The 25935-nt window shown below is 36.7% G+C and overlaps 3 protein-coding genes across 5 annotated transcripts; all 3 read left to right on the forward strand.

Moving 5' to 3' along the window:
• The first annotated feature begins 608 nt into the window (after positions 1–608).
• On the forward strand, positions 609–7462 carry azin1b (antizyme inhibitor 1b). Its single transcript, XM_016533140.1, has 12 exons — positions 609–811; positions 2359–2502; positions 3098–3274; positions 3403–3576; positions 3677–3849; positions 4648–4776; positions 4862–4943; positions 5044–5118; positions 5205–5370; positions 5450–5565; positions 5651–5868; positions 6311–7462. The coding sequence occupies exons 3-12, from the start codon at positions 3173–3175 to the stop codon at positions 6384–6386; spliced, it is 1311 nt and encodes a 436-aa protein (XP_016388626.1). The 5' UTR covers positions 609–811; positions 2359–2502; positions 3098–3172; the 3' UTR covers positions 6387–7462.
• Positions 7463–7527: 65 nt separating this feature from the next.
• On the forward strand, positions 7528–13088 carry rrm2b (ribonucleotide reductase M2 b). The gene is made up of 9 exons (XM_016533146.1): positions 7528–7823; positions 8348–8497; positions 11269–11385; positions 11493–11626; positions 12025–12119; positions 12221–12354; positions 12491–12595; positions 12687–12800; positions 12889–13088. Exons 1-9 carry the CDS (start codon positions 7776–7778, stop codon positions 13039–13041), a joined length of 1050 nt encoding a protein of 349 aa, XP_016388632.1. The 5' UTR covers positions 7528–7775; the 3' UTR covers positions 13042–13088.
• Positions 13089–18399: 5311 nt separating this feature from the next.
• mtdha (metadherin a) lies at positions 18400–25935 on the forward strand. Of its 3 annotated transcripts, none has more exons than XM_016533132.1 (11): positions 18400–18827; positions 19436–19555; positions 20792–20876; positions 21009–21173; positions 22035–22082; positions 22721–22888; positions 23274–23357; positions 24525–24649; positions 24737–24835; positions 24929–25037; positions 25711–25935. In XM_016533132.1, the coding sequence occupies exons 1-11, from the start codon at positions 18474–18476 to the stop codon at positions 25776–25778; spliced, it is 1425 nt and encodes a 474-aa protein (XP_016388618.1). In that variant the 5' UTR covers positions 18400–18473; the 3' UTR covers positions 25779–25935. The 3 variants fall into 3 exon arrangements, with proteins under 3 accessions (XP_016388618.1, XP_016388619.1, XP_016388620.1); XM_016533133.1 differs by having other exon boundaries at positions 19439–19555; XM_016533134.1 differs by having other exon boundaries at positions 19439–19555; positions 21012–21173.

The following is a 25935-nucleotide window of genomic DNA, read 5'->3' on the forward strand; positions in this document are numbered from 1 at the left end:
GTTGTGTATGTTTATGTACCGTTGTGTAAGGGTTTGTTATGACAGCTTTGCCAGCTGTGAACCTCAGCATTGTTGATTTCTTCATTATGAATAAGAAGGAATACAACTGAAGTTTGATGATGATCAAACGTTTAACAAAAATGTACAGAACTACATTTTGAAATGGTTGTACTGGTTCTGGTGGTATGGTTGTATAGTATAACAATATACATTATACTACAACAAAAGATACTATAAATCTAAATTTAACAACAGTGACTTCCATATAATGACAAAGAGGGGGAAGCATGTATCAGAAAGTGCAAGCAGCGTATTAAGCAATATAAACAGAGCCCACGTTGGCCCATACATGTTCAAAGGAGTGTGTTTCTCTAAAAGGAATTTGCTATAAGAACATAATTCTTTCATGAGTACAGATGTCCCCGCCCACCGCTATCCGAATCCTACTAAACTGAAGGTGAGCTAATGAATATTAATGAGAGTGGGCTGGCGTTTCTTGGAAATCCTCCCCAGAACGACCAGTTCTTGAGCCAGTCACGTAGCTGCGTAGCTCTTCACAAGCCAAGCCTTAGTACTTTAGGCCCCGCCCCGTGTTCTCTAACAACCGTTTCTCCCGCCTTCCTCCAGCATCGACCATTTCTTCCTGAGACAGACAGATAGCAGCGCTCTCGTGTTCCGCCGAGCTATCCTCGCACAGGCATATGGCACATACAGCCTCTCTTCTTTCTTCTATTTGTGTCCCCACTACTCTTTAAAAATTCCGCCGAAAAAGAGAAGACGATTTTCCAAATCATTCAGGCCGTTATCTCACGTAAGTACCGCGTTTGTTGTTGTTTTTAGTCTTCATCCCGGAAAAATCCGCCGTCTGCTGTAAGTAGCCGTGGCACAACATGGCGGTTGGTTGTAGTCGCGCTTGTTATACGGGCAACGGCAGTGCTCCGTGAAGGACAACGAGAAATAGATTTCAAACTCACAAATTATGAGGATTAAAAAACGTGTTTATTTAAATAAATCATTAGTTGTCGGAGCATGGCGCGGGTTTAATTGGCTAAACAGTTAGTGAGCTGATTCAGTGGACAAACCCCGGCGCTTACGGACATGTCCTGTCAGGTTATTGAATGACGAGCGTGTTACACATTACATTTATATACTGATTTACTGTGTTCTGATATCATATTATCTATTATGCTAACACTAGTTAGGCCTAGGTGTGTTTACAATTTTGTTTTCCTAAGAAACATCTGTTTTTGGTAAAACATTAACGTTACCTCATACCAAAACACAAGTCACTTCCACGCTTATTATACCATAATAACTATAAATGTAAAGTTTGACATGTGAAATAATAGCTGGGAAAATATATATTTTTAATAGAACACTTTATTGAACCTTTAGACAAAATATAAAACAAATTTTTTTTTTCTCCAAAAAGTATTTATTTATTTATTGTTTTGGATATATATTAGAATTTTATGACCCATGTATTATGATATAGTGAGAACATTAAGATGAGATTCTGATAGCTTATAATGTAACTCTTTATAATAACAGACTACTTACATAAAGTTATAATTATGAGTTATATATAAATATTAGTTGTCACTCTACCTTTCAATAAAATTTCTTTGTAAGATGATTGAAAAATATAATGCAATATAATACAAAGATGATATAATATTTATCATATAAATATATCATATTTGATATTCACATTTTAACATGATTTTTCTAAAAGGTGATCAATTGGCTTTAGTCCATTAATTGTCCATCTTATGATGACGTTACTAACAATATAAAAGTTACCATTTACTTGCTAAAAAGTATGAACTATCAATTAGATGACGCAAGGTATGTAGTAGGTTGTGTACAACAGGTTTTTCCAGCCAAATTTTGATGATGTTGATCATTTAGATGCCTTAGAAATTAATGTGTCAAATAACATGCTACATAAGGCTTTATATGGTTAAGGTGGTGTCCACATGAAGAAACAAACACCATGACCTCTGATAAATGTTCAACAAGTTCATCACATGTGGGAAGATCCAGATAAGACAGTGTTGTTTAATGCTTAAAAATGAGAACACGGAGTATCTGATCATCAGGTCCATTTAACTAGTCAAGTACAAAGTACAGCAGTAAATAAGCGCTCGCTTCATAAAAACATAGCCTACAAATAAAGTGATGCTGAAAATGTATAATGCATCTGTATTAAGAAAACTGGTTATGTCTAAGTCAAGGGTTATTTCAGAAATGTTCTAACCTGCCTGGGTACATTTGTGTTATATAAGTTTACTTTATCCATCAGCTGCTCTTGTAAATAAAATATTTATGTATACACCTGTTTTTGTGAATCCACAGGGCTCCCCACTCTCTCTGCGAGTGTATAAGCGCTACCCAGAAGGCCTAGGGGAGGCCCTCTACCGCGAGCAGTTCGACTTCAACGCTGAGCCGCCTTGGGATCCTAGTTGATAGTGGGAGAGGACCATCTCCCACGTTGTCCATGTGAGTCCATAAATATTAGACACATCCCTCCTGAAGTACCATTGAGAGACAATTACATAATAATATGATTTATTTAATTACACATAAAATCTGTGTCCGCACTCATCCAACTGTAGTGGATTGTTTTTGGTTTTACATAACACTCTTGGTGGCTTATATGCAACACCTTTGTCCCCCGTTCATACTGCACAAATCCATTGGTAATACCATCAAATGCTCCATTGTGCTTCAAAGCCACAGGGATTTATCTTGATTGGTTCGAGTAAAAAAAAATAGCCTGTAGGCCACATTCTTGAAGCCTATGTGTTGTCGTCATCTCTAAAGATGGACTCGTGATGCCTTCTCTAGTTATGTGATTCATTTTCCCTGCCTCTTGTATTTATTAGCTTCATAGAATCCCAATTTAGATCAACGATAGCCTGACAATGACTTTAAACTTCCTGTTCAAAGTTTGCTCATAAAACACACTGTTTTGAAATATGTGGGTTGGTGTTGTAGTTGTACACCTTGACGTAAAGTTTTGCGTGAAAACATTATTTGTATGTTATGCACGTTGTTGTAATGACACTACTATGTTTTGGGTTACCCTGAACAGTTTGTTGCATACCCAGAATACCCCAGCGGCTCAGTAAACTCTCTATGATTGTCGTATTTGCGGAATACGGTTGAGATGAAAGGATTCGTTGATGCACCAAACTACTTCATTGAACTACTTGAGGGAGGAACGACCCTTGACAATGTCATCGACAACCATGTCTATGAGCAAAATCTGGTTAGTTCAGAAAATCAGTCTCCAAGTAAATGTCAGACTGTCTTATGAACATCTGTTTTATTGAACAAATGGAACACAGCGGTGTTGTTTCTGTCTTTTTCATTGATTGATCTGATTTTGTTTGTCAGGCTGAAAAGAATGCATTTGTTGTGGCCGACCTTGGGGCCCTAATGCGACAGCATGTTCTGTGGAAGACCACTATGCCTCTCGTTCGACCCTTCTACCCAGTCAGCTGTAACAGCAGCCCTGTAGTCATTGAAGTCCTGTCTGCTCTTGGCGTTGGTTTTGTCTGTGCAAATAAGGTAACATTTTATTTGATTCTTACCTGTAGATATTAGAAAGATCTCAAAATGTATATTTTGAAGGAACACCAACTTATAAAAATGCACTTAATACTTTCAGGCTGAAACCACATTGGTACTCAATCATGATGTCCCTCCTGAGAACATCATCCTGTCTGGAGTTTGTAAGCAGCTTTCACTCATTAAACACGCAGCCAAGACCGGCATTAACTATTTGGTGTGTGAAAATGAGACAGAGCTTCGCAAAATTGCCCGTGCCCATCCTGAGGCCAAGTAAGTCCTTAAAACATATTGTATATATGTATAATGTACATTAAAACAAAGTTTATGTATGTGCATTTTATATGACATTCAAAAGTCAGTAAAAGTTTCAGTAACACTTTAGTTTAAGGGACCAATTCTCACTATTAACTAGTTGCTTATTAGCATACATATTACTTGCATATTGGTTATTTATTAGTACTTATAAAGTACGTATTAATGTCTTATTCTGCATGACCATATTTTAGATCCCTTAATCCTAAACCATACCTAAACTTAACAACTACATTATTAACTATTAATAAGCAGCAAATTAGGAGTTTACTGAGGCAAAAGTCGTAGTTAATAGTTAGTAGTGAGAATAGGTCCCAAAACTAAAGTGTGACCACATTTTCTTTAAGAAATTAATACTTTTATTCAGCAAGGACACATTACAAATGACGATTGTTTTCAACATTGATAATAAGAAATGTTTCAAATCAGCATATTAGAATGATTTCTGAAGGATCATGTGACACTGAAGACTGGAATAAAGGCTGCTTTGCATCACATTAATAAATTACATTTTAAAATAAATTAAAATAGACAACAGTTGTTTTAATTTATAATAATATTTTAAAATGTTGTTTTACTGTAAAAAAATGAGCATGAGGGACTTATTTCAAAAACTTTTTTTTTTTGGTCTTCGTCTTTGAATGGTGAAATATCATATATAAAATGTATTTTATATTGTATTATATTATTTATTTATAGTAAGTGTTTATTATATATTTATGTAATTCTCTTTCTGCACTGTTCTTGTCTTAACAGGCTTTTGCTTCAAGTGTCTACTGACGCACAGGTTGAGGAAGCAAGTGTGACCATTGGTTGCTCCCTGAAGAGCTGTAGACACCTTCTGGAGATGGCCAAGGAGTTGAGTGTGAATGTGGTTGGAGTCACGTAAGTCAACTGATTTGGTCACCACTAATTTGCTGAGACTCACTTTGTCTTGTTTAGTTTTTAGAAAGTGGGACTTTTTCTGCAGGTTCCAAGTACCAGCATCATGCCGAGATCCCCAAGCATACACCCATGCACTGTCAGACGCCCGCTGCATCTTTGACATGGCGGTGAGTAGTAATACGAACGTTATAATACGGTAATTTAATTGAGATTTATTAGTAAATTTCATGTATCTATTGGAGTGCTGAGTCTTCCTTACTTCTTCAGAAGGAACTAGGCTTTGACATGAAGATCCTGGATATTGGTGGAGGATTCAGTGGTTCTGAGTTTCAGTTGAAACAGGTACGGCAAGCATGAGTCTCATTTGTTTTTCTTTTTTGAATGTCATCCACTTACTCAAAGCTTTTCTTTCATGTCTGTTTGATCAGGTAAATTCGATCGTCAGACCCCTGCTGGAGGCCTATTTCCCCTCAGCGTCTGGAGTGAGCGTCATCGCTGAACCGGGAAATTTCTTTGTGTTTTCCTCCTTCACTCTGGCTGTCAATCTTATTGGCAAAAAAGCAGTATACCGGGATCTCCATAGCAGCACTCATGGTGAGCCCCATCATATTTGAGATATATATGGCATTAGATACATCTGCCTTATTTTCTCACTGTGTCTTTTGCACTCCAGATGAGCTGACCCAAAACGATGCACCAGAATTTGTGTATTACATGAACGATGGTGTTTATGGATCTTTCATGGGGAAGTTGTTTGGAAATGTCATCACCACACCATCTGTCCACAAGGTAAATAACACACATGTACCTGAACACGAACAATATTTGAATAAGTTGCCTGAGATTTCTAAACTCGTTGTTTTGTGTTTCTCAGCTGTCGCTCACCCTAGATGAGCCCGTGTTTTCCAGCAGCCTGTGGGGTCCATCGTGTGACCCACTGGACCAGGTGGTGGAGCACTGCCTGCTCCCTGAGCTCGCTGTTGGGGACTGGCTCATTTTCAGCAACATGGGGGCCAGCGGTCAGGAGGGTCCGGCAACCCTCAGCGACACAGACCAACCACCTGTGTATTACACCATCTCCACAGATGACTGGTGATTAAGATCACATTGCATTTGACCTTTTGTTCTTGTCACAGACTGTTTTTGTCTTCCCTTTTTCATTTCGCCCATTACAAAGAGTGATTCTGTAATATAAAAGGTTGTTTAACTGTTGTTTTCCGGTCATTTTGTGTTCTGGATTCAATCTTTTTATCAGCTTATCAGTTTTTATCTGGAACTGATTGGTCGTAGGCCTCATTGATCTGAGCTTTTGAGTGAACATTGCCAAAATTATCAACACAAAAGTCTTTTTTTCACTCAAAAGCCAAGTTGCATATGCTCCGATCAATACAAAGCCTGTGCTAATTGAAAGAAAACATGTTGACAGAAAGATTGAATGTAAGATTTGGTGATAATATAGCATAATTGGGTAAAGGATTTTCAGCACAGCACAAGGGTTAAAGTTAATATCATGCTGTTTGTTGTTTTCCGCTAGGTTTGAGATGCAAGAGGCTGGAATTTCTCTTGATGATACCATGAAAAACCTCTCATTGGTCCAGTATGGCTTGTGAAAGAGCCAGGCTCCGTCCACTAATCACTGGGCATGTGAATAGCTTGCAGTCAACATTCCAACAGTCATGGGTGGAAAATTATATTTGTTTTGGTGGGGGAGAAAAAATGACTTGGTCAAAAACTAATTGATTGATATTGTTACCTCAGTTTCTCACAATTACAAAAGGCTCATTTTCCTTATCACTCAAAAAGAATGACAGAAAACCAATATGGAATAACGTATGCAACAAAATGGATAACTGGAGATGGCACCCAAATCTTGGGTTTCTTAATCAAACACCGTTTACATAAATGTTCAACTAATTTTATTTTATTGTGTATACATATATAGATATAGATGACCTACTGACAGTCTTGTAAATGAGTTGTCCGTACAACAAGAAGCATTTGTCTCAAATCAGGATAGATTTTAGATTCTGCACAAATAGTGTGTGAACAAGTGAAAATTGGTTTAGCAATTCTGTCCTTGTTCTCTCGTTCTCACTTTCCATGGGTTTTATAGGAGTAGGGAACTTCTCTGTGCTCCTCATGCCAAATTATGGTTTCCACATTACATGTGGTGCGTCACGTGACAGTATTTACAAAGGTTGTTATATATTTCATAGTGCTCTATGGTTGAGTGTGCTGTAATTTGCAGTGTCCCTTCAAAAGATTTCAAACATTCTGCCAGGTTATCAGTTGAAGGTCCATGTAAATTAGTCTCATGTTTCCTCTAATGGTATGCTTTATAAAACTAGAAAGACTGCCTGGTGTTATGAATCTGCTGACAACAGAGATCACATTTACCTCAAGTAACACCTAAAATACAAGTTTCACCACAATCAGATTAAATGCAGCAAAAGCACGAGTTCTCAATCTAAAATTCAAATGTTGTATATTTCAAATTCATGTTAAACCACTTGTGTGTCTAGCATGGTGTCTTAAGTGATTATAACAGCTCACTGTTTTATAAAATCACACCCCTTAGAAATGAAATATACCTTTTGTCTAAGTCCACTAATAGACCATTGTCTGTTTTTGACTGTAAAATTGTGCTTGTAAAAGTAATTAAAATATTAATTTAATACATTTCTGAGCAAATACGATCGAGTTGTTTGTCTCAAAGTGCTTTATGTTGACCCTTGAAAGCTTAGTTTAATAAATTAAACTAGAATACTCAAAGCAACACTGACATGACATATATTTTGAACTAGCTGAGGATGGTTTCCTATTTTAATAATTTTAGCTTTATGTAAGTTATGAGAAGCGAAAGGGTTAATTTCTATATAGCGTAACAGTGTAGGAGGAGCTAGACGCGTGTTATGCACTGCTTCAGGAGCTGATTGTCAATGACAGACGACATAGAGAGATCGCAGCTTCACCGCTGCTGACCGAAGACGATTATAACCATGGACTCCGGTATAAGCAACACTCCGGCGAACATTATGGAATATCAGGTAATAATAAACTTACTCTAAAGCATTTAAGTGTGATTTTGCGGCCTTCGAATGTTGAATCTGCCTGCCTTGTTATGTGTGCGGCTCTGAGCTTTCATAACAAAGAGCCTCGCGCATTAGGTAAAGTAACGAGTTAAAACGATATATAGCATTTATGATAATAAAATTAAAGTAAAAATGAAATCTAAAGTAGTGTCAGTTAAAAGAGTGTTATGTGTTGCGGATAGCGACAGCAATATTTGGATTAAACATAAGTTGTAACATTAAGGTATGGATAAAGTGAATCAAAAACTGATTTTGATATTTATTTTCTGGGTTATATGTAAATGAAACAGGATTGCAGCGTTGTTGTTTAAATCACATGTACATGAAAACCGTCCATTTAAATATTTCGTAAGCAGATTCGTCATCAGTTTGTTCCCCTTGCGCTCTCATAACGAATGATGTAGGAAGACAATAGTGAATTAGTTAACACGTCTTTAAAACCCCGTATTCCTCTATTAACTGTTACGTTTCTCCTGCAGAATGGTCACAAGGATGTTGACACAAACAGTGTTGAAGACGAACCCCTTCTCAGAGAAAACCCAAAGCGATTTGTCATTTTCCCTATTCAGTATTCTGACATCTGGAAAATGTACAAACAAGCTCAGGCTTCATTCTGGACAGTTGAGGAGGTGAATATTATTTGTATTTATTTATCAATTTAATATTAAGATGATAATTTTGCCAACTCTGATGAAAATACTTGAATGTATTGTAATAACTGTTGTACTTACAAAACAATTACAACGTGCGACCACCATGCCAGGGCACTGGTGGTATTAAATTCACCCAAAAAATTCTGTTATCATTTAAAGGCCCGTTCAAAGAGAGCTATATAACTAAAAAGTTGTGATTGTTCTCACTCTGTAGAACAGCAATCCACTCCACAGCTATAACGATAACAGCACAGAATGATATCGTTGAAATTGCTCTGAGCAATTTTTTTTCCAGCTGTTAAAACCATAAAAACATTGACAGCCAATCCGAATCGACCAGACAGAGCTTGTGACAGACAACATACGACGCTAATATAGATATCACATAGCACATGTAAGTCTGCAAGATGTTAAAGATCGCTTGATCTGGAAATCATCAAATATCTGACAGACGTCTTTAAGATGTCAGTTTTACATATGCAAATCAATTTCTAACCTTTATATAATGTGTTTTTTCTTGTTTTCTTTTGGTTGGTATTCTGTCTCTATGCTCCTCCAGGATTTTCAGAGTCGACTGGGCACGATCAGCTGTCAATACCAAATTCCATTCATAATCAGCCTGACAGTCGTGTTAAGTGTGTTCTCGGCTTTAAAAGATGTATATGCAGACATCAAATAGACGTCTCCATGATGTACGTGTTATTGGTTTTAACTATAAATTTATTTAACTTTTTTATAAATGTATTTAGTTATTTTAGTGTGTTCTAGTTCTAATTTGTTGAGAGTAGGGAAGTCCATACTTTGACAAAAGGCTTCTTGCCGAAACGTTGGTGGTTAAATAAATAAGTAAAGAGGTGGTATGTCCTCAACTTTGGTGTCTCCTGACCTGCACCTCGTATGGTGTGTATGTGCTTGTTTATTTCAGTAGGGAAGTCCATGCTACAAATAGCCTACAACGAAAATGACACAAAAGAACGATGTCGTTGGAATGGCTTTCAGAACGATATTTTTCCAGTTGGTAAAACATTGACAGCCAATCAGAATCCACTCGACTTTAAATAGCATGAGCATGAAGTTGCAGACAACAAAACTCCAGCGTGCTTGCGTTTATAATAAACATAACGTTATTGTACATTGGTGTGGACGCTTTTAACGTTCTTGGTGTGAACTGGCCTTAATGATAACTTTAACTTTAAAGTTTTAATAATAGTTCTAATTCCGTGAGAATATGGAAGTTATATTTTTCCAGTTGGTAAAACATTGACAGCCAATCAGAATCCACTCGACCTTTAAATAGCATGAGCATGAAGTTGCAGACAACAAAACTGCAGCGTGCTTGCGTTTATAATAAACATAACGTTATTGTACATTGGTGTGGACGCTTTTAACGTTCTTGGTGTGAACTGGCCTTAATGATAACTTTAACTTTAAAGTTTTAATAATAGTTCTAATTCCGTGAGAATATGGAAGTCTACACCACAACTGTAACCATAAAGAAACAGAGGAACTATATTGTTGGAATTGCTTTCAGTATATTTTTTTTTCCAAATGATGATCAATAAAAACATTGACAGTCAATTAGAATCCACCCAATTTTTTAAAGCAGACAACCTGCAGCAGACCTTGTGATAAACGGGTTATAGTCCATTGGTGTGGATGCCAGTGTTGGGAAGGTTACTTTGGAAATGTAATAGGTTACAGATTACAAGTTACCCTATTTAAAATGTAATAGTAGTGTAACTTTTTCAATTACTTTATTAAAGTAATGTAACTGATTACTTTTGATTACTTTTCTAATGAATGTTTTCAACTGTTAATAATTTTCAAACATTTACACCATTGAAACCAAATATTTGCATACAGGAAACACTGCATCTAACAATGCTTTGGAATTTTTTTTTTTTAAGTACAGTAACCAGGGGCGCTGCTAAGGGGGGGAAAGTTAGGACGATTCTAAGGGCCCACGCACTTTTGGGGCCCCCAGAGATCTGTTTTATTAGTAGTAACAGACTACTAAGTAGTAATGTAATAGAAATTATAAATGTATCTACCAAAGAGTTACAAATAAAACAAAATTACGGCATTTCCAGCAAAATCATCTCCGCCCCATTAACAGCATGGTTTTGTCCGTCCTACGTAGCCTAGAGTCACGAGTGAGATCAGTATTGCATTTTGATTCAAGTGTACTGACCTACTTTTGATTTATTCATCCAAATGTTGCATATTCCGTGACATTTCGCGTTATAGGAGTTCCAACCAGTCCGTGTTTTCTGCATCGTGGAAATCATAGGGCCATATGTCTCAGAGTAGTCAGAGCAATTTGGGAAAGAAATCAATTAAATCTGTATGTGGATGTGTGTAAAGATTCAAATGTAACCCCCTTTGTAATCATTAACATTTTAATAAGTAACTGTAATTTAATTACACATGTTTTCTTAGTAACTGTAACTGATTACAGTTACATTTATTTTGTAATTAAATTACGTAACGCCGTTACATGTAACTAGTTACTCCCCAACACTGGTGGATGCTTATGTGTCGTTATTGTTCTTGGTGTAAACAGGTCTTTACTCACCCTCATTTTGTTCCAAACCTGTCCATGGAAGTAAGAAACCCACTTTTGAAATAACGTGGGTGAATTTTCAGTTTTGCTGAACTATTAATTTAAGAAAATTTTTATCAAAAATAGTATTTGTCCTTATCTCTGCTGAATGCGAAATTGCTAAACATTTCAATGGTTTGTTTAGGTGGATTTATCAAAGGACTTGGTTCACTGGGACAGCCTGAAGTCTGAAGAGAAACACTTCATATCCCATGTACTTGCTTTCTTTGCAGCAAGTGATGGGATCGTCAATGAGAACCTGGCAAGTGCATCTCCTAACCTTCATTAAGATTATGGAAACCAATGTAAAATTTCAGACTGAATAGATCAAGAAGTTATTTCCAAACATCATGTCTTTACTTGTCACAGGTGCAGCGGTTCAGTCAAGAGGTGCAGATCCCAGAAGCTCGTTCCTTCTACGGCTTTCAGATCCTCATAGAGAATGTGCACTCCGAAATGTACAGCATGCTTATCAACACCTACATAAGGGATCTAAAAGAGAGGTAAAATGGGTGAACAGTGTATTTCTTTACTTTAAAAAAGTCAGTTACAGCTTTTAAAGTGCTTTTACACAGGTGACAGGTGCAAGATTCAGTTCAGCAGTTTATGCTAACATTTTCCTTATGTAGTTTATGAGCAAACTTTGCAAGACATTTTTTTTTCTAACCACAAAAAAAAGTCTTGTACACATAAGAGACAAAGTTAATGATTGCTCTACTTGTGAACATCTTGGATTAAAATTGTAATATATGTGTTCTAAACAATAATACATAGTGACATTAAACAAAACATCAATACAATAAACAATAAATTATAATGTATTATTAACAATATATATATATATATATATACATATATATTATTGTTTTTCTCTCTCTCTAAATCCAAACTTTTCTTAAAGGGACTTTTTGTTTAATGCAATTCACACCATGCCTTGTGTAAGGCGAAAAGCAGACTGGGCCTTACAGTGGATCTCTGACACAAACTCAACTTTTGGTGTGTGGAAAAATACTTTTTTCTTTAAAAAAAGAGTATACAATATTATTATGACATTACACTTGATCAACAACAGTGTTTATATATTTATTTCTTTTTAGGAGAGCGATTAGTAGCATTTGCAGCAGTGGAAGGCATCTTCTTCTCTGGATCATTTGCTGCCATCTACTGGTTGAAGAAAAGAGGCCTGATGCCCGGACTCACCTACTCCAATGAACTCATCAGCAGAGATGAGGTTACAACTTAAAGATGTTCAGATCTTGTTTTGATCAAGATTTGTTATCTGTGTCCATGATAAAAAAATATAGAGATAATAAGAAGTCCCACTGAAAATCTAATCAAGGCTGTTATTGATTATTGAAACTTCACAGGGTCTGCACTGTAATTTCGCATGTCTAGTGTACAGCTACTTGGTGAAGAAACCTTCTGCTGACAGAGTGAAAGACATCATCACAAAAGCTGTGAGCATTGAACAGGTACGTTATACTTTGCTGTACTCTAGTGCTGCAGAATGAATTATTTCAGGCATGAGCGTAACTGCATTTGTATTTGCTTGTTTTTCTGTAGGAGTTTCTCACAGAAGCCTTACCTGTCAATTTAATCGGGATGAACTGCTCTCTCATGAAGCAATACATTGAGTTTGTGGCTGATCGGCTGCTAACAGACCTAGGATTGCCCAAAGTCAGTATTTTATTGGGATTGTATTATGATTTTTGTCTGATAATCTTTATATTTATATAACAGTGCTTTTTAAATTCTGTCTCAAAAGGTTTACAAGTCAGAAAACCCTTTTGACTTCATGGAGTCAATTTCATTGGAGGGAAAAACTAATTTCTTCGAGAAGCGAGTGGCTGAATACCAGCGACTTGGAGTGATGTCAAATGTGATGGACTGTGAATTCACTCTTGATGCAGATTTCTAACGATGAACTAGAAGAAATTATTATTTATTTTTGGGACAGTTTCATTATGTTCTGCAGAACAAAATATCAGTCAGTTGACTTTTTTCTTTTGCTTTTAAGTCCAAGAAGAAAGTAAACAATAAACTGTAGACTTTTTAGGTTTTGTTTTATTTTGGTTTCTTTTTTTCATTCAACAGGTGTAAAACCTCTAGAATTTTAAAGATGTTTTAGATATTTTTACATTTTACTTGATTACTGTACCTAAGTATTGTTTTGGGGGATTTGTTCTTCACGCAAGTGCAGTTTAAACTGACTACTTGTACTTTTACTTGATTACATTTCAGAGGAAAAAACAGTACTATATACTCCTTAGAATTTTATTTCAACTTTATTACAGAAGTACTCGTTACATTTTTGCATTTTATTTTCTTTTACACAGTAATCAGGTAAGTTTTCAGCTTCACTTATAACTTTCATCAGGGAAATGTCTGGCTTCAATTTTTTTTAAGCCAGTTTAATTAATTATTTTTGTCTAATTTGATACAACCGTTAGCTGTCTGTGCAAAATATTAGCTGAATGCACAAGATTGAATGCAAATAAAATAAATAATGAGATTTTAAATACAGTTAATATTTTGGCCATGATCGCTTTGTATTTATTAAATGTTGCAAATCTCCAAAAATATTGGATGATGGAAAGTGGATAAGTGGTATTATAATTATATACTGAGTAACAATAGGGGTTGTCAATTAATTATTTTTTCATCTAAATAATTACATGATTTGCCTATTAAAGTAATGAATGAAAATCAGTCACATACCAATATTTCAGAAAATAACCTTTAATGCCCCAAATAAACAATAAGAAAAGTTGAATTATTGTTGCAAACAATGCGTTGAATAGAAAGAACAAAATGTATTGCGTTTTATTTCCATGTCACTCAACACATGTACTTGTATTCTGTCTTGAATATGTTTTTGGCTTCTGCATCACATCTTGCTCTGAAGATGAAAAATGAAAATTCTGTTATTTACTGACCCTCATGTCATCCCAGACGTCCCTTTCTTCAGATGAACACAAATAAATATTGTTAGTCCATGTAATGCAAATATACAGGACCTCTTCAAAAACCACACAAAGTGTAAACGAGAGTAAAATTTAAACCTCCGTGTTTTTCTTACACACGCCTATAATTTCACTTAAAGGGTTAGATCACCCAAAAATGAAAATTAGCTTGTGTTTCGCTCACCCTCGAAGCTATGGCGTGCCGGAAGGTACAAAAATAAGACTAATAACTTGTTGCGGGAAGTCACTATACTATTGCCAGGAGCTACTGAGTTTGCCACGACTCACACAAAGCATCCTAGATGTATGTGACGTTCTTCTTTCAGACGAATCCAATCGGAGTTATATTAAAAATTGTCTTGACCCCTCCAAGCCTTACAATGGGGCTAAGCGGGTGTTTGTTGTCAACAGTTTAGAAGAATGCGCGCATCCGTAATAAAACGTGCCTCACACGGCTCCGGGGGTGAATAAAGGTCTCCTGTAGTGAATCCATGCGTTTTTGTCAGAAAAATATCCATATTTCAAACGTAATAAACACTTTTTTCTCACTTCCGGTGTTCTGTCATATGCTGAAGGCGTTCCGGCGGATGACGTAAGACATCGGCATTGCGTGATTAGTGGCGGAGAGAACGAAACAAAATGCAGTTCACGAATTAGAAGCACAAAACGAGGATTTGTAAAGAAAAATAGCGGAGGATTTCTATATAAGCCAAGAGGAGACTGGTTTTCCTTTGCTAGAGTAAGGAAACCTTTGCTCCTGACACACGCACATCGCATAAGTCTTACGACATCCGCCTGAACATCTTCCGTGTACCAGACTATCAGTCTTTTTGTTGATTTATTTAGTTTTTTTTTCTTCCTTAATTTGCATTCTTTTTTTTACAATCATTGTCTCTTTGAATTTATTGAAATTTTTGCTTTTATTGTCAATTTGTATGTGAATTTTCACTAAATAAAGCAAAAAAAACAAAACAAAACAGACTACCAGTCAGCAGAAGTGAGAAAAAGTGTTGAAAGTCACATACACCTAGGATGCTTCGAGGGTGAGTAAAAGACAGTCTAATTTTAATTTTTGGGTGAACGAACTCTTTAAGACGACATTGATTCATCAACTGGGGTTTTATGGCTTGCTGTTGAGTTCATTTTGTATAGTTTTAGACGCATCTTCTTTGGACGTCCTGTACACTTACATTATATGCAGAAAGATGGATTATTTTCCAAAAGTCTTTCTGAAGAGAGTCTTATATGGCATATACATGTGGGATGGCATGAGAGTGTAAAGGATGGCGTATCTCTTTAAGGGCTGTATTTTTTGTGTTCTACTGTGCTGCATATTAATTGATGTTGTGTCCATTGTGTTTTTTGTTTTTTCCCTTTACCAAACCTTTCTGTCTATCTAACTAAACCTTTGTAAGATAATTCAATATGATAAAACAAGAATATCCTCTCTTATTTTTATTTTTTAGGTTACTTCTACTTTTTTAATACTTGAGTACAATTTAAAGTTGTACGTTTTTGCTTTTAAAGTAAAATTTTCACTCAGTATCTGTACTTTCACTCAAGTATAATTTTGAGTACTTTTTACATCCCTGCAATTAGCCTATAAGTTATAGGCTACAATGAATTTCTCTGGGTGCAAATGCATTATAATGTTTGTACAGGGAAGAAAAAACATCTATCTATCTATCTATCTATCTATATATATATATATATATATATATATATATATATGCAGTGCATTCAAAAAGTATTCACTTTTTTCAATTGTATGTTGCAGCCTGATACTACAATTGTTTAAATTCATTTTTTCCCCTTATTAATCTACACTCTGTACCTCATAATGACAAAGTGAAATCAGAATTTTTAGAAATGCCTGTAAATGTATTAAAAAGAAAAACCTGAAGTATCACATTTACATAAGTATTCAACAACAACAACACTTGAAATTTAGCTCAGGTGCCTCCCATTTCTCTTGATCATTGCTGAGATGTTTCTACACCTTGATTGGAGTCCACCTGTGGTAAATTAAATTGATTGGACATGATTTGGAAAGGCACACACCTCTCTAGAAATTAATACTTAATATCTTAAGTCATTTTGCATGTAAATGTATATTTCTTTAAAAATGTTTAGATATTTGTACTGGAAAGCAAAACTATATATATATATATATATATATATATGCAGTGCATTCCGAAATTATTCAGACCCCCTTCAGTTTTTTTTCAGTTTTGTTATGTTGCAGCCTGATACTACAATTGTTTAAATTCTTTTTTTCTCATTAATCTACACTCCGTACCTCATAATGACAAAGTGAAAACAGAATTTTTAAAAAGTCTGTAAATTTATTAAAAAGAAAAAACTGAAATATCACATTTACATAAGTATTCAGATCCTTTACTCAGTACTTAGTTGAAAGGGACTTTGGTATAAGCCTACCTTTTGGAAATCTTCTTGAGTGTTATTTTGTAGCTAAGGCTATTGAGACTTAAATCAGTGTCCTTTTCTGATTTATGACAAACTCAGATTGAATAAACAGATTACTACATGTTTATATGTTTAGTGATCTTATTTAAAATACAATTACCACTGGTCTATATAATGATTATCATAGATCAGTGATAGAACCAATTATTGAAACAAATTTTGATGGGTTAAAACGGAATTAATATCATAATTTGGCAATAGACTGATGAGGTTAGTAAATGCAGCCTTTTTTTTCTTCTCAAAAGTATCAGTAAAAGTATCAGAAAAATAAAAGAATGAATTAATAAATAAATGGAAACATAAGCTAAGGAAAGCAAACAAATCAATAGAATCATCAAAAAGAAATCACATATTGTTTCAAGAATCTGTCACATTTTCATTACTAATAAAAAAAAAGAGAACTCAGTCTACCTCAATCCAAAAAAAAAAAAAAAGTGACAGTAAAAAGTGAGGCCGGAAACTTTTTTATTTATAGATAAAACACTATCAAACAAAATAAAAAACTGAGGATATATTCCTTAGACTTTTTTTCTCATTTTGATAACCAAAAATGCTGCGCCCTCCAAAGACTCCCAAAAGTGTTGTCTAGGTAGTCAGGTCGATATGTTTTGAGACACAGCCATAATGTAAGAAGGCGAGAAATATCAAAGCCACTCCCTCCTGCCATCCACTCTCTCCCGCTGCCAGCAGTAGCTCACTCTCCGTCTCTGCGTGCGGTTCTTGTCCGCCTGCTTAAAATGGACCAGGACTGGCAAGCTTTAGCCACACAGCGAGCCGAGTACGTGTCTGAGCGTATACGCGGGCTGCTGTCCTCCGGCCTGGATTTCCTCCGGGCCGAGCTGGGGCTTGATCTGGGGATAAAGCCGGAGCAGTATCCGTCATGGCTGATTCTGAGCGCGGCGCTGATCGGGCTGACGGTGCTGCTGCTGATCGCGGCCTGTGGACGGAGGAAGCGCCGAGCTGCGCCCGTTCCTGTGGGCTTGATCTGGGGATAAAGCCGGAGCAGTATCCGTCGTGGCTGATTCTGAGCGCGGCGCTGATCGGACTGACGGTGCTGCTGCTGATCGCGGCCTGTGGACGGAGGAAGCGCCGAGCTGCGCCCGTTCCTGTGAGCCCCAGCACCGCCGTTGCCGAGACCCCGGTTAAGGCCGCCGTACCACCGAAGTCTGTGAAGACCGAGCCGAGCGAACCGAAAAAGAAGAACAAAAAGAAAGCAGCCGAGAAGGTAAGCGGCCTGCGATTGTGATCTGCTAGTGCTAATGGCTGTGATTCAAAACTAAGACAGCTGTCTTCCTAGACAGCCTTTTTGTGATACCCAAAAATGAAATCTAGATAGGCAGCCTGCTAGGTTTTGAGATTTGTCTAGGTAGTCAGGTCGATATGTTTTGAGACACAGCCATAATGTAAGAAGGCGAGAAATATCAAAGCCACTCCCTCCTGCCATTCACTCTCTCCCGCTGCCAGCAGTAGCTCACTCTCCGTCTCTGCGTGCGGTTCTTGTCCGCCTGCTTAAAATGGACCAGGACTGGCAAGCTTTAGCCACACAGCGAGCCGAGTACGTGTCTGAGCGTATACGCGGGCTGCTGTCCTCCGGCCTGGATTTCCTCCGGGCCGAGCTGGGGCTTGATCTGGGGATAGATAAAACACTATCAAACAAAATAAAAAACTGAGGATATATTCCTTAGACTTTTTTTCTCATTTTGATAACCAAAAATGCTGCGCCCTCCAAAGACTCCCAAAAGTGTTGTCTAGGTAGTCAGATCGATATGTTTTGAGACACAGCCATAATGTAAGAAGGCGAGAAATATCAAAGCCACTCCCTCCTGCCATCCACTCTCTCCCGCTGCCAGCAGTAGCTCACTCTCCGTCTCTGCGTGCGGTTCTTGTCCGCCTGCTTAAAATGGACCAGGACTGGCAAGCTTTAGCCACACAGCGAGCCGAGTACGTGTCTGAGCGTATACGCGGGCTGCTGTCCTCCGGCCTGGATTTCCTCCGGGCCGAGCTGGGGCTTGATCTGGGGATAAAGCCGGAGCAGTATCCGTCGTGGCTGATTCTGAGCGCGGCGCTGATCGGACTGACGGTGCTGCTGCTGATCGCGGCCTGTGGACGGAGGAAGCGCCGAGCTGCGCCCGTTCCTGTGAGCCCCAGCACCGCCGTTGCCGAGACCCCGGTTAAGGCCGCCGTACCACCGAAGTCTGTGAAGACCGAGCCGAGCGAACCGAAAAAGAAGAACAAAAAGAAAGCAGCCGAGAAGGTAAGCGGCCTGCGATTGTGATCTGCTAGTGCTAATGGCTGTGATTCAAAACTAAGACAGCTGTCTTCCTAGACAGCCTTTTTGTGATACCCAAAAATGAAATCTAGATAGGCAGCCTGCTAGGTTTTGAGATACATTGTCTTTCTAAAAATCATATTTAGCTGACTTGAGTTTGATAGAGGTTTGCACGAGTAGTTAACTTTAGCTGCTAACGTGCTAACCATAGACTGTATAAGGTGCTAACCTGTCAAAACCGTTAAGAATCACCTGTTCACACAGAAATTATTTTCCAATCATAACTATTTAATTCTATATTGCTTATCGTCACCTTTAGTATTAAATTAACAAATCTGGCGTTGTTATTTGATTACGAGTAATAGTAATAAAACAGACACGAAGGCGGTAGGAGAGCCACGTAGCACAGTATAGCAGACACGCTCATAAGTTTCGTTTTGGCTAAACACCACCTTTTTATGAGTCTAAACTATAAAGGATCCTCGTAGTGACTGTTTTCATTGCCTAAGGGTTGTTTTCAAGCACTGTCAGTTGATAGAGGAAGGAAATGAGGAGTTTGTAATTGTTGGTGTGTAACTGTCATGCGCCCGCAGCAGAAGGCCCAGGCCAATGGACAGACAGTGGCTGGACCTCAGGAGGAAATCAAAGTCATTGAGGAGAAAAAGAAACTCCCTCCTGCACCAGCACCTGCACAGCCACCTGCTGATACAAAGGTTGGTTCACCTAGTATTCATGCTGGTTTCGTTGAGGAAGTGTATTTGTTTGTTTATATATTAGTAGTAACAATAATTGTAGTAACTAAGGCATTTTTGGCACCGCTGTGGTGCATTTCTTTTGCTTTTCTGAGGAGCAAAACAGTTTAGAGATCTTTGGAGATTTGCTAACGACGTCGAACATACATATACCGTGATTTGACTGAAAAACTTGTATACCTCTGTGATGTAACGTAAACCTGCAGCTCAAGTCAGAAACAACATGGAAGTAATAACAAAGCAAAAGAATCATACTGTGAACAAAAAATCCAACTCGCGAACCTTTCCCAATCCCGTCCCCCCTCTCTCTCCCACCTCGCTTCCTGTCTACATACTGTCCTATCTTAATAAAAGCAAAAAAAATTAAATAAATAAATACATAAAGAATAAATATTAGTATTGTAACTCTAATGTAATGATAAAACACTTACAAAGGAAAATGAAATTCATTATTTGTTTACCTACATGCCATGTGACAATCAGAGAACCATGAACAAGCAAATCTGTTGTTAAACTATTAAAAATTCATTAAGGGTTCTCATGGGGTGCTTGTGAATATTTTGCAAGTGAAATTAGACAAATGGGTTTGGCAGACAAAACGTTTGTGAATATCTGCACTATAGACTCTTTATAGACAGTAGATTATAGATATGGTATTATCCATATTATATATCATTGTTTGTTTACACGGTGTTTCAAATCTGCATGCCTTTTCCAAAGTTGCAGTTCAAGTGTCATCTGCAATCAGTTTCTCGCTTGTAAATATGACATCGCTTGGTCATTCGTGTGTTCTGAATTCGTAATTATGAAATTTCCAACTCCACTTGAAGGGCACATTAACAATACTTGACCGGTTTGGAAAGTACATTTGACTCTTTTGCACAGTAGTGCTATGAAGGTTTGAATCAGCCTTGGTTCAGTCTGTAAACAGTGATTGAGAGAGGTCGGGTGTCAGTATCGGCCTGTAATTTGATAATGCAGATACAGCTAATGTAGGGTACATCCAGAGGGGAAACTGTGTACTTTGTCCCAAGGCCTCAAACTTTAGGCTTAGTTTTTACAAGGCCGAATACGTATTTTAAGAAATCTTTATAACAGTCTGTCACTATGTGCCTGTAGTAAGTGTGAGAGTAAGAAAGATACTTTGTTTCTGACTTGTCAGGAAGTTCTAAATCAGTGTTTTTGGCTCTTATGTAGCCCAAGAAAAACAAGAAGAAACCAAAACCAGAGGTGAAGCCAACCCAAGATGTTTCCTCCACCGATGGCAAGGAACCTGATGAAGGTATGACACTGGGTTACTAGACTGTAGTGGCAACTTCACATTTTCAGTATGAAGGTTGTTTGTTAGTGATTAGTCTCAGAAATTCAAATGAGCTGCTTATACGAGATGCACTTTCAGTATGACTGTGTTTAGCAGGTGCTTGGGAAACCAAGGTCAGTAATCGAGAAAAACGTCAGCAGCGCAAAAAAGAGAAGGGCCCTGGTGACAGCTCTGGGAGCCCTGAGGTTGGAGATCGTGCCAGTCAGAAGGTAGAGCAACCTGCAGTTACAGCCCCAGCTGGCACCAAAAAGAACAAGGGTATGCATTTCCTAAATTCAGTGCTTGTTCATGAGACTGTTCATGGCATCCTAGAAAATGTTAATACTAGGGATGTTAATTTCGGTTATTTTTCCTAACCGACAACCGACGCTCGTAAGGAAACCAGACGGCAGAAAGTGGCATCCTATTTTTCTATAGGCTTATTTTACAAAAGCACAAAGATTTGTTTTTATTGTGAATGTACACAAATAAAAGCAAACACAGTTAAGCTTTGCTACCTTGACAATGCAGCCTGTTCATTATCATAATAAAATACAGTCAGTCAAACATATGGAAAAAAACACACTGCTCAGTTCAAATATGTAGTAAAGTCTGTGCCGAAGTGTTATCACAGTACCGCCGTTATAAGCAAAACATTTTGTTTTACGTAGATATTGGAACGCGAGTGAAGTAGGCTACATAATAAATAATAATTTGCCATTCAAATACATCGCGAATACGGAAACATTTGATTTTGTGTCAAATGAGAGACCCAATGTTGGTTTCAGTTTCGTTTTAACCTAAATGAATTCGTTTTGGATTGTCATTTATATTGCTATAGCTTCTTAGGCCTATTTCTGAATGAAATAATAAAATGCGACTTATACTCGACTTGCTTTTTTTTTCTTTCAAAAAAACGAATTTTTTATATACGCGTAGCATATTTTAACCATGCAGCAAACCTTTTTAAATATTTTGATAAATTACTGAAAAAATTTAATAAATTACTTTTTAAACCGTTTAACTGATTGTATTAATTGGTCAAAAATTCTTATGGTCAGTTAACAGTTAACCGGTTAAAATGAACATCCCTAGTTAATACGCAAGTATTTAAAGTGCTCTTCCTTTGATGTATTGCAGAGTCATCACGTGCCAAGGCCTCGAAGGGTGACACCATTATACCCTCAGGTAAAAATTACACTTTTCATATACTGAATACAGAATCTGTGAATGTTTCTTTATAAAAAATAAAACTCTAGAATTAATTTAATAGAAATATATGTATTTTTATTGAGGACATAGATTCATGTACGCTATAGTTCAAAAGTTTTGGGATGGTAAGATTTTTTTTTTTCTTTTGCGAGGATGCATTAAATTGATCAAAAAGGGACACTAGAAATATTTACAATGTTAAAAAAGATTTATATTTTAAATAAATGCTCTTCTTTTCAACTTGAAGGAATCCCGAAATCACAGTTTTCACAAAGATGCTTAAGCATTGCTTTCAACATTGATAATAATAAGAAATGTTTCTTGAGCAGCAAATCCGCATATTAGAGTGATTTTTGAAGGATCATGTGACACTGAAGACTGGAGTAATGGTTGCTGAAAATTCATTTTTGTAATATAAATTACATTTTAAAATACATTTAAAGAGAAAGTAATTGTAATAATATTTCACAGTGTTAATGCTTTTACTGATCAAATAAATGCAGCATTTGTGAGCAAAAGTGACTTCTTTAAAAAAAGCATCTTACCATCCACAAACTTTTCAACGATAATAATGTGACAGAACTTACCTTACAAATTTCACCCTTTTCTTTTAGTGTCGTCTAACTGGAATGATGTGAACTCTGTTAATGGTGGAGGATGGACAGAGGTTCCTGCGAAGTCAACCCAAACAAATGCTTTAAACAACGAGAAGTTGTCTGCTGGGAGAAAGACCCCTGGGCACAAGAACCGTGAGAACGCCACCTGGAAACAAGAGTCCGAGGGTAATAGATCAGAGCATGATTTGTTTATAACAATGGTTGCATTTAAGGGTTTTTTCAGATTATTGTGACAGATCTTAAAGTTTCTTGTTACATGTAGTAATCATCAGATGGTAGATGGTTGTTCTAATGAAATTCAAACCTTTGAGGTATTTCACCTTACTTAATTTTATGTTAAGATGTTAAGCATAAAATTATATATAAGCATAGTAACATGGGTTTGGATGGTAGAATTAAGGCAGAACCAAACCCAGTAAACTTGACTGAACCCATCAAGTACTTATTTTTAATTTTCATTACGCTGTCATTCTTGTGAGGAGCACATAATTTTGTTTTTGTATGCTCATAAGAACTATGAAGAATGAACCTTTTCCGTGTATTTTCGCAGGTGGAGAGACTGGGACTAAATCTAACTCTGAAATCAGGCAATGGGACAGTGGACCCACCTTTGACAGTCAGTGGTCCAATATAAGTAAGATCAAAACTTATTTAGACTCAATATTTACTTGATGAACGTTTCATTCAAAAGTTTGTGATCGGTAAGATTTTTTAAAAATGTTTTTGAAAAGTCCCTTATGCTCGGCAAGGCTGCATTTATTTGATTAGAAATACAGTACAAAAAACAGTAACACAACAGTGAAATGTTATTGTAACAAAGTTCGTAGTCACGGGAAGAAGGAGGCGGGAACCGGCGAACATTCAACGAAACTTTAATAATAAAATAAACACAAAATAGCGCGACAGCCCCTCACGGACGACTGCCGCGCACAAACGAAACCAAAACACAAAATAACACAATTTAAAATACCTGTTTTCTATAATATATTTTAAAATGTAATTTATTCTTGTGATGGCAAAGCTGAATTTTCAGCATCATCACTCCAGTATTCAGTGTCACATGATCCTTCAGAAATCATTCATATATGCAGGGCTCCAGACTGCGACCATTTTTTCTGTCTGTGCTACTAAATTTTGTGTGCGGTCGCACTGATACGAACCACCGCATTGTTCAACTCATAAGCTCTGCCATTTCTGTTGCATATGAGAAACATCAAACTAAATTTTGTAAGCTAGTTTGTCATTGTATCTTACTGTTATTTTTACAATAAAATCTTACTGTTTTATTGTTGTGCTTTTTTAATTAAGAATAACAAAGAATCCATCTTTTGTTTTAGTCTTAAAAAGTGAAATATGTATAGATGTATGTGGGCAAATCGGACAATTATCTTTTCTTGTAAAATGTTACAATAAGATCGCAGTGAAAGCATCTGAAAACCGGCTTATAACATAGTAAAAGAGGATTTCCCGTTCACAAAATTCAAATCACAAATACTGAAGAAAAAGAACAGGTTGAATGTTAACCACTTTCGTTTCCATATAACTATAAACTATGATAAAAGTTCATCAGCATGCATTGATTAATCCCATGTTGTAGCAAAAAAAATATTGCGACCAAATCATGTGCTCGTGCGACCAACTGAGAAAGTTAGTCGCAAAAGAGCGACCAGTGGGAAGAATGAGTCTGGAGCCCTGTATATACTGATGTTGTTCTGTTTTTAATATTTTTGTGGATTCTTTCATGAATAGAAAATCATTGTGAAAGACTATTAACATCACCAGTATCTCCATATGATTTCAGATGGTCCTGCCACCGTGGACCTGAGCTCAGACTGGAACCCTCCAATTGAGATGTGGGGCAATTATGAAGAGCACAAAGTAGATCCCCCCGCTTTGAAAGAGATGCCAGTTTCCAAGCCACTTGTGGTATGAAAAAACACATTCACTTATTTTTTGTAACTTATATCAACAAAACTTCTAGTAGATTTAACTAAGTATTTGATCTGGATGTAGGAATCAAATGATGACAATGACAAGGTAGATCCTGCAGGAGGTGGAAAATCCAAAAGACGAAAGAAAAAGAAGAGACCGGAAGAAGATGGTTCAGCTGAGGTAACCATCATGTTTCGATTAACCCAAGTAGTGACACAATGAACGAATACTTAAATTCTGCATGACTGAACAAGTTGTACGTTCCTCTTCCAGGTGACTCAAGTAGGTTCTGCTCCTGCAGAGAAGACTGTCAAGCCTCATCCTCCTCATGTTCCAAAAGAAGAGGGATCCAAGCAAAACATCCCTCCACAGTCTTCACAAAGTGAGTGGATCTCAGATGATGAGCATTGGGTGGATCTAGTGAGAGTCAGCATTATTTTAGTATCATTGATACAGTATTATAATATATTTTCCGTTTTAGTTCAGTTTTAGTAATTTTGTTGTGTTTGTCATTTTTGTTCGTTTTGATAGATAGATAGATAGATAGAATGTTTAATCTGTTGGATTTAGTTATTTTAGTACTTCGAGTTAAACTAAATGAACATGTTTTATGTTTATTTTATTTCAGTTAACATTTATATAAAGTACTGTTGTATGGTTGTAATATCCCTAGTGAGAACGTTTAACAACAATAGCACATGTGTGACCTAATGCATTTGACCACATACAGCCAAAAAAGTCAAGTAAAAATGCTTTATTTTGAACTTCTTCTTTTTTCATTTTATTTTAATACCATTTTCCCATTACAGAGAATTTCTCCAGCATAATTTGGATTAAACGTTAAATTTAAAAATGTAAATTTCAGAATATCTTTGTATTTAAATCTTTTTTCCAAAATCCTAAAACTTTATTTTCAGGTTTAAATTACATTTTAAATCCTAGATGTTCAAAGTTGACTTTGGGACCCTGCTGTATATAGTAGTAGTAATAATAATAATAATAATATAACTAATAATAATCATGCTGAATAAAATTCTTTATTTTTGCTCCCACAGAGAAATCTGATCAGAATTGGGAACCACCGAAGCAAGTTCAGAAGAAAAAGGCCAGGAGAGAAACATGAGCCGTGAATAACATCCAGGATAGCTTATGCAAATAGATTGTTTATGCAATAATTTCACAGTACAGAATTTTATACTGATTAAATTTACTGTGCTTTTAAAAAGAAAGAAGTCCAAAATAGAAACAAAACTGAGTTGGAAGAACTCGGCAAAAAAAAA

This window comes from Sinocyclocheilus rhinocerous, unplaced genomic scaffold (genome assembly GCF_001515625.1).
Source record: "Sinocyclocheilus rhinocerous isolate Xijiao unplaced genomic scaffold, SAMN03320098_v1.1 scaffold574, whole genome shotgun sequence".
NCBI lineage: Eukaryota > Metazoa > Chordata > Actinopteri > Cypriniformes > Cyprinidae > Sinocyclocheilus > Sinocyclocheilus rhinocerous.

What these genes read in the sequence shown, in the direction of transcription:
- azin1b (XM_016533140.1), top strand. Translation starts at nt 3,173, where the DNA reads ATGAAAGGATTCGTTGATGCACCAAACTACTTCATTGAACTACTTGAG. An exon ending in CGTGCCCATCCTGAGGCCAA is followed by an intron (nt 3,850 to 4,647) that starts GTAAGTCCTTAA and finishes TTGTCTTAACAG; the next exon opens with GCTTTTGCTTCAAGTGTCTA. An exon ending in TCTCCATAGCAGCACTCATG is followed by an intron (nt 5,371 to 5,449) that starts GTGAGCCCCATC and finishes TTTGCACTCCAG; the next exon opens with ATGAGCTGACCCAAAACGAT.
- rrm2b (XM_016533146.1), top strand. Translation starts at nt 7,776, where the DNA reads ATGGACTCCGGTATAAGCAACACTCCGGCGAACATTATGGAATATCAG. An exon ending in TGACACAAACTCAACTTTTG is followed by an intron (nt 12,120 to 12,220) that starts GTGTGTGGAAAA and finishes ATTTCTTTTTAG; the next exon opens with GAGAGCGATTAGTAGCATTT. An exon ending in AAGCTGTGAGCATTGAACAG is followed by an intron (nt 12,596 to 12,686) that starts GTACGTTATACT and finishes GTTTTTCTGTAG; the next exon opens with GAGTTTCTCACAGAAGCCTT.
- mtdha (XM_016533132.1), top strand. Translation starts at nt 18,474, where the DNA reads ATGGACCAGGACTGGCAAGCTTTAGCCACACAGCGAGCCGAGTACGTG. An exon ending in CAGTTTCCAAGCCACTTGTG is followed by an intron (nt 24,650 to 24,736) that starts GTATGAAAAAAC and finishes ATCTGGATGTAG; the next exon opens with GAATCAAATGATGACAATGA. An exon ending in AAGAAGATGGTTCAGCTGAG is followed by an intron (nt 24,836 to 24,928) that starts GTAACCATCATG and finishes TTCCTCTTCCAG; the next exon opens with GTGACTCAAGTAGGTTCTGC.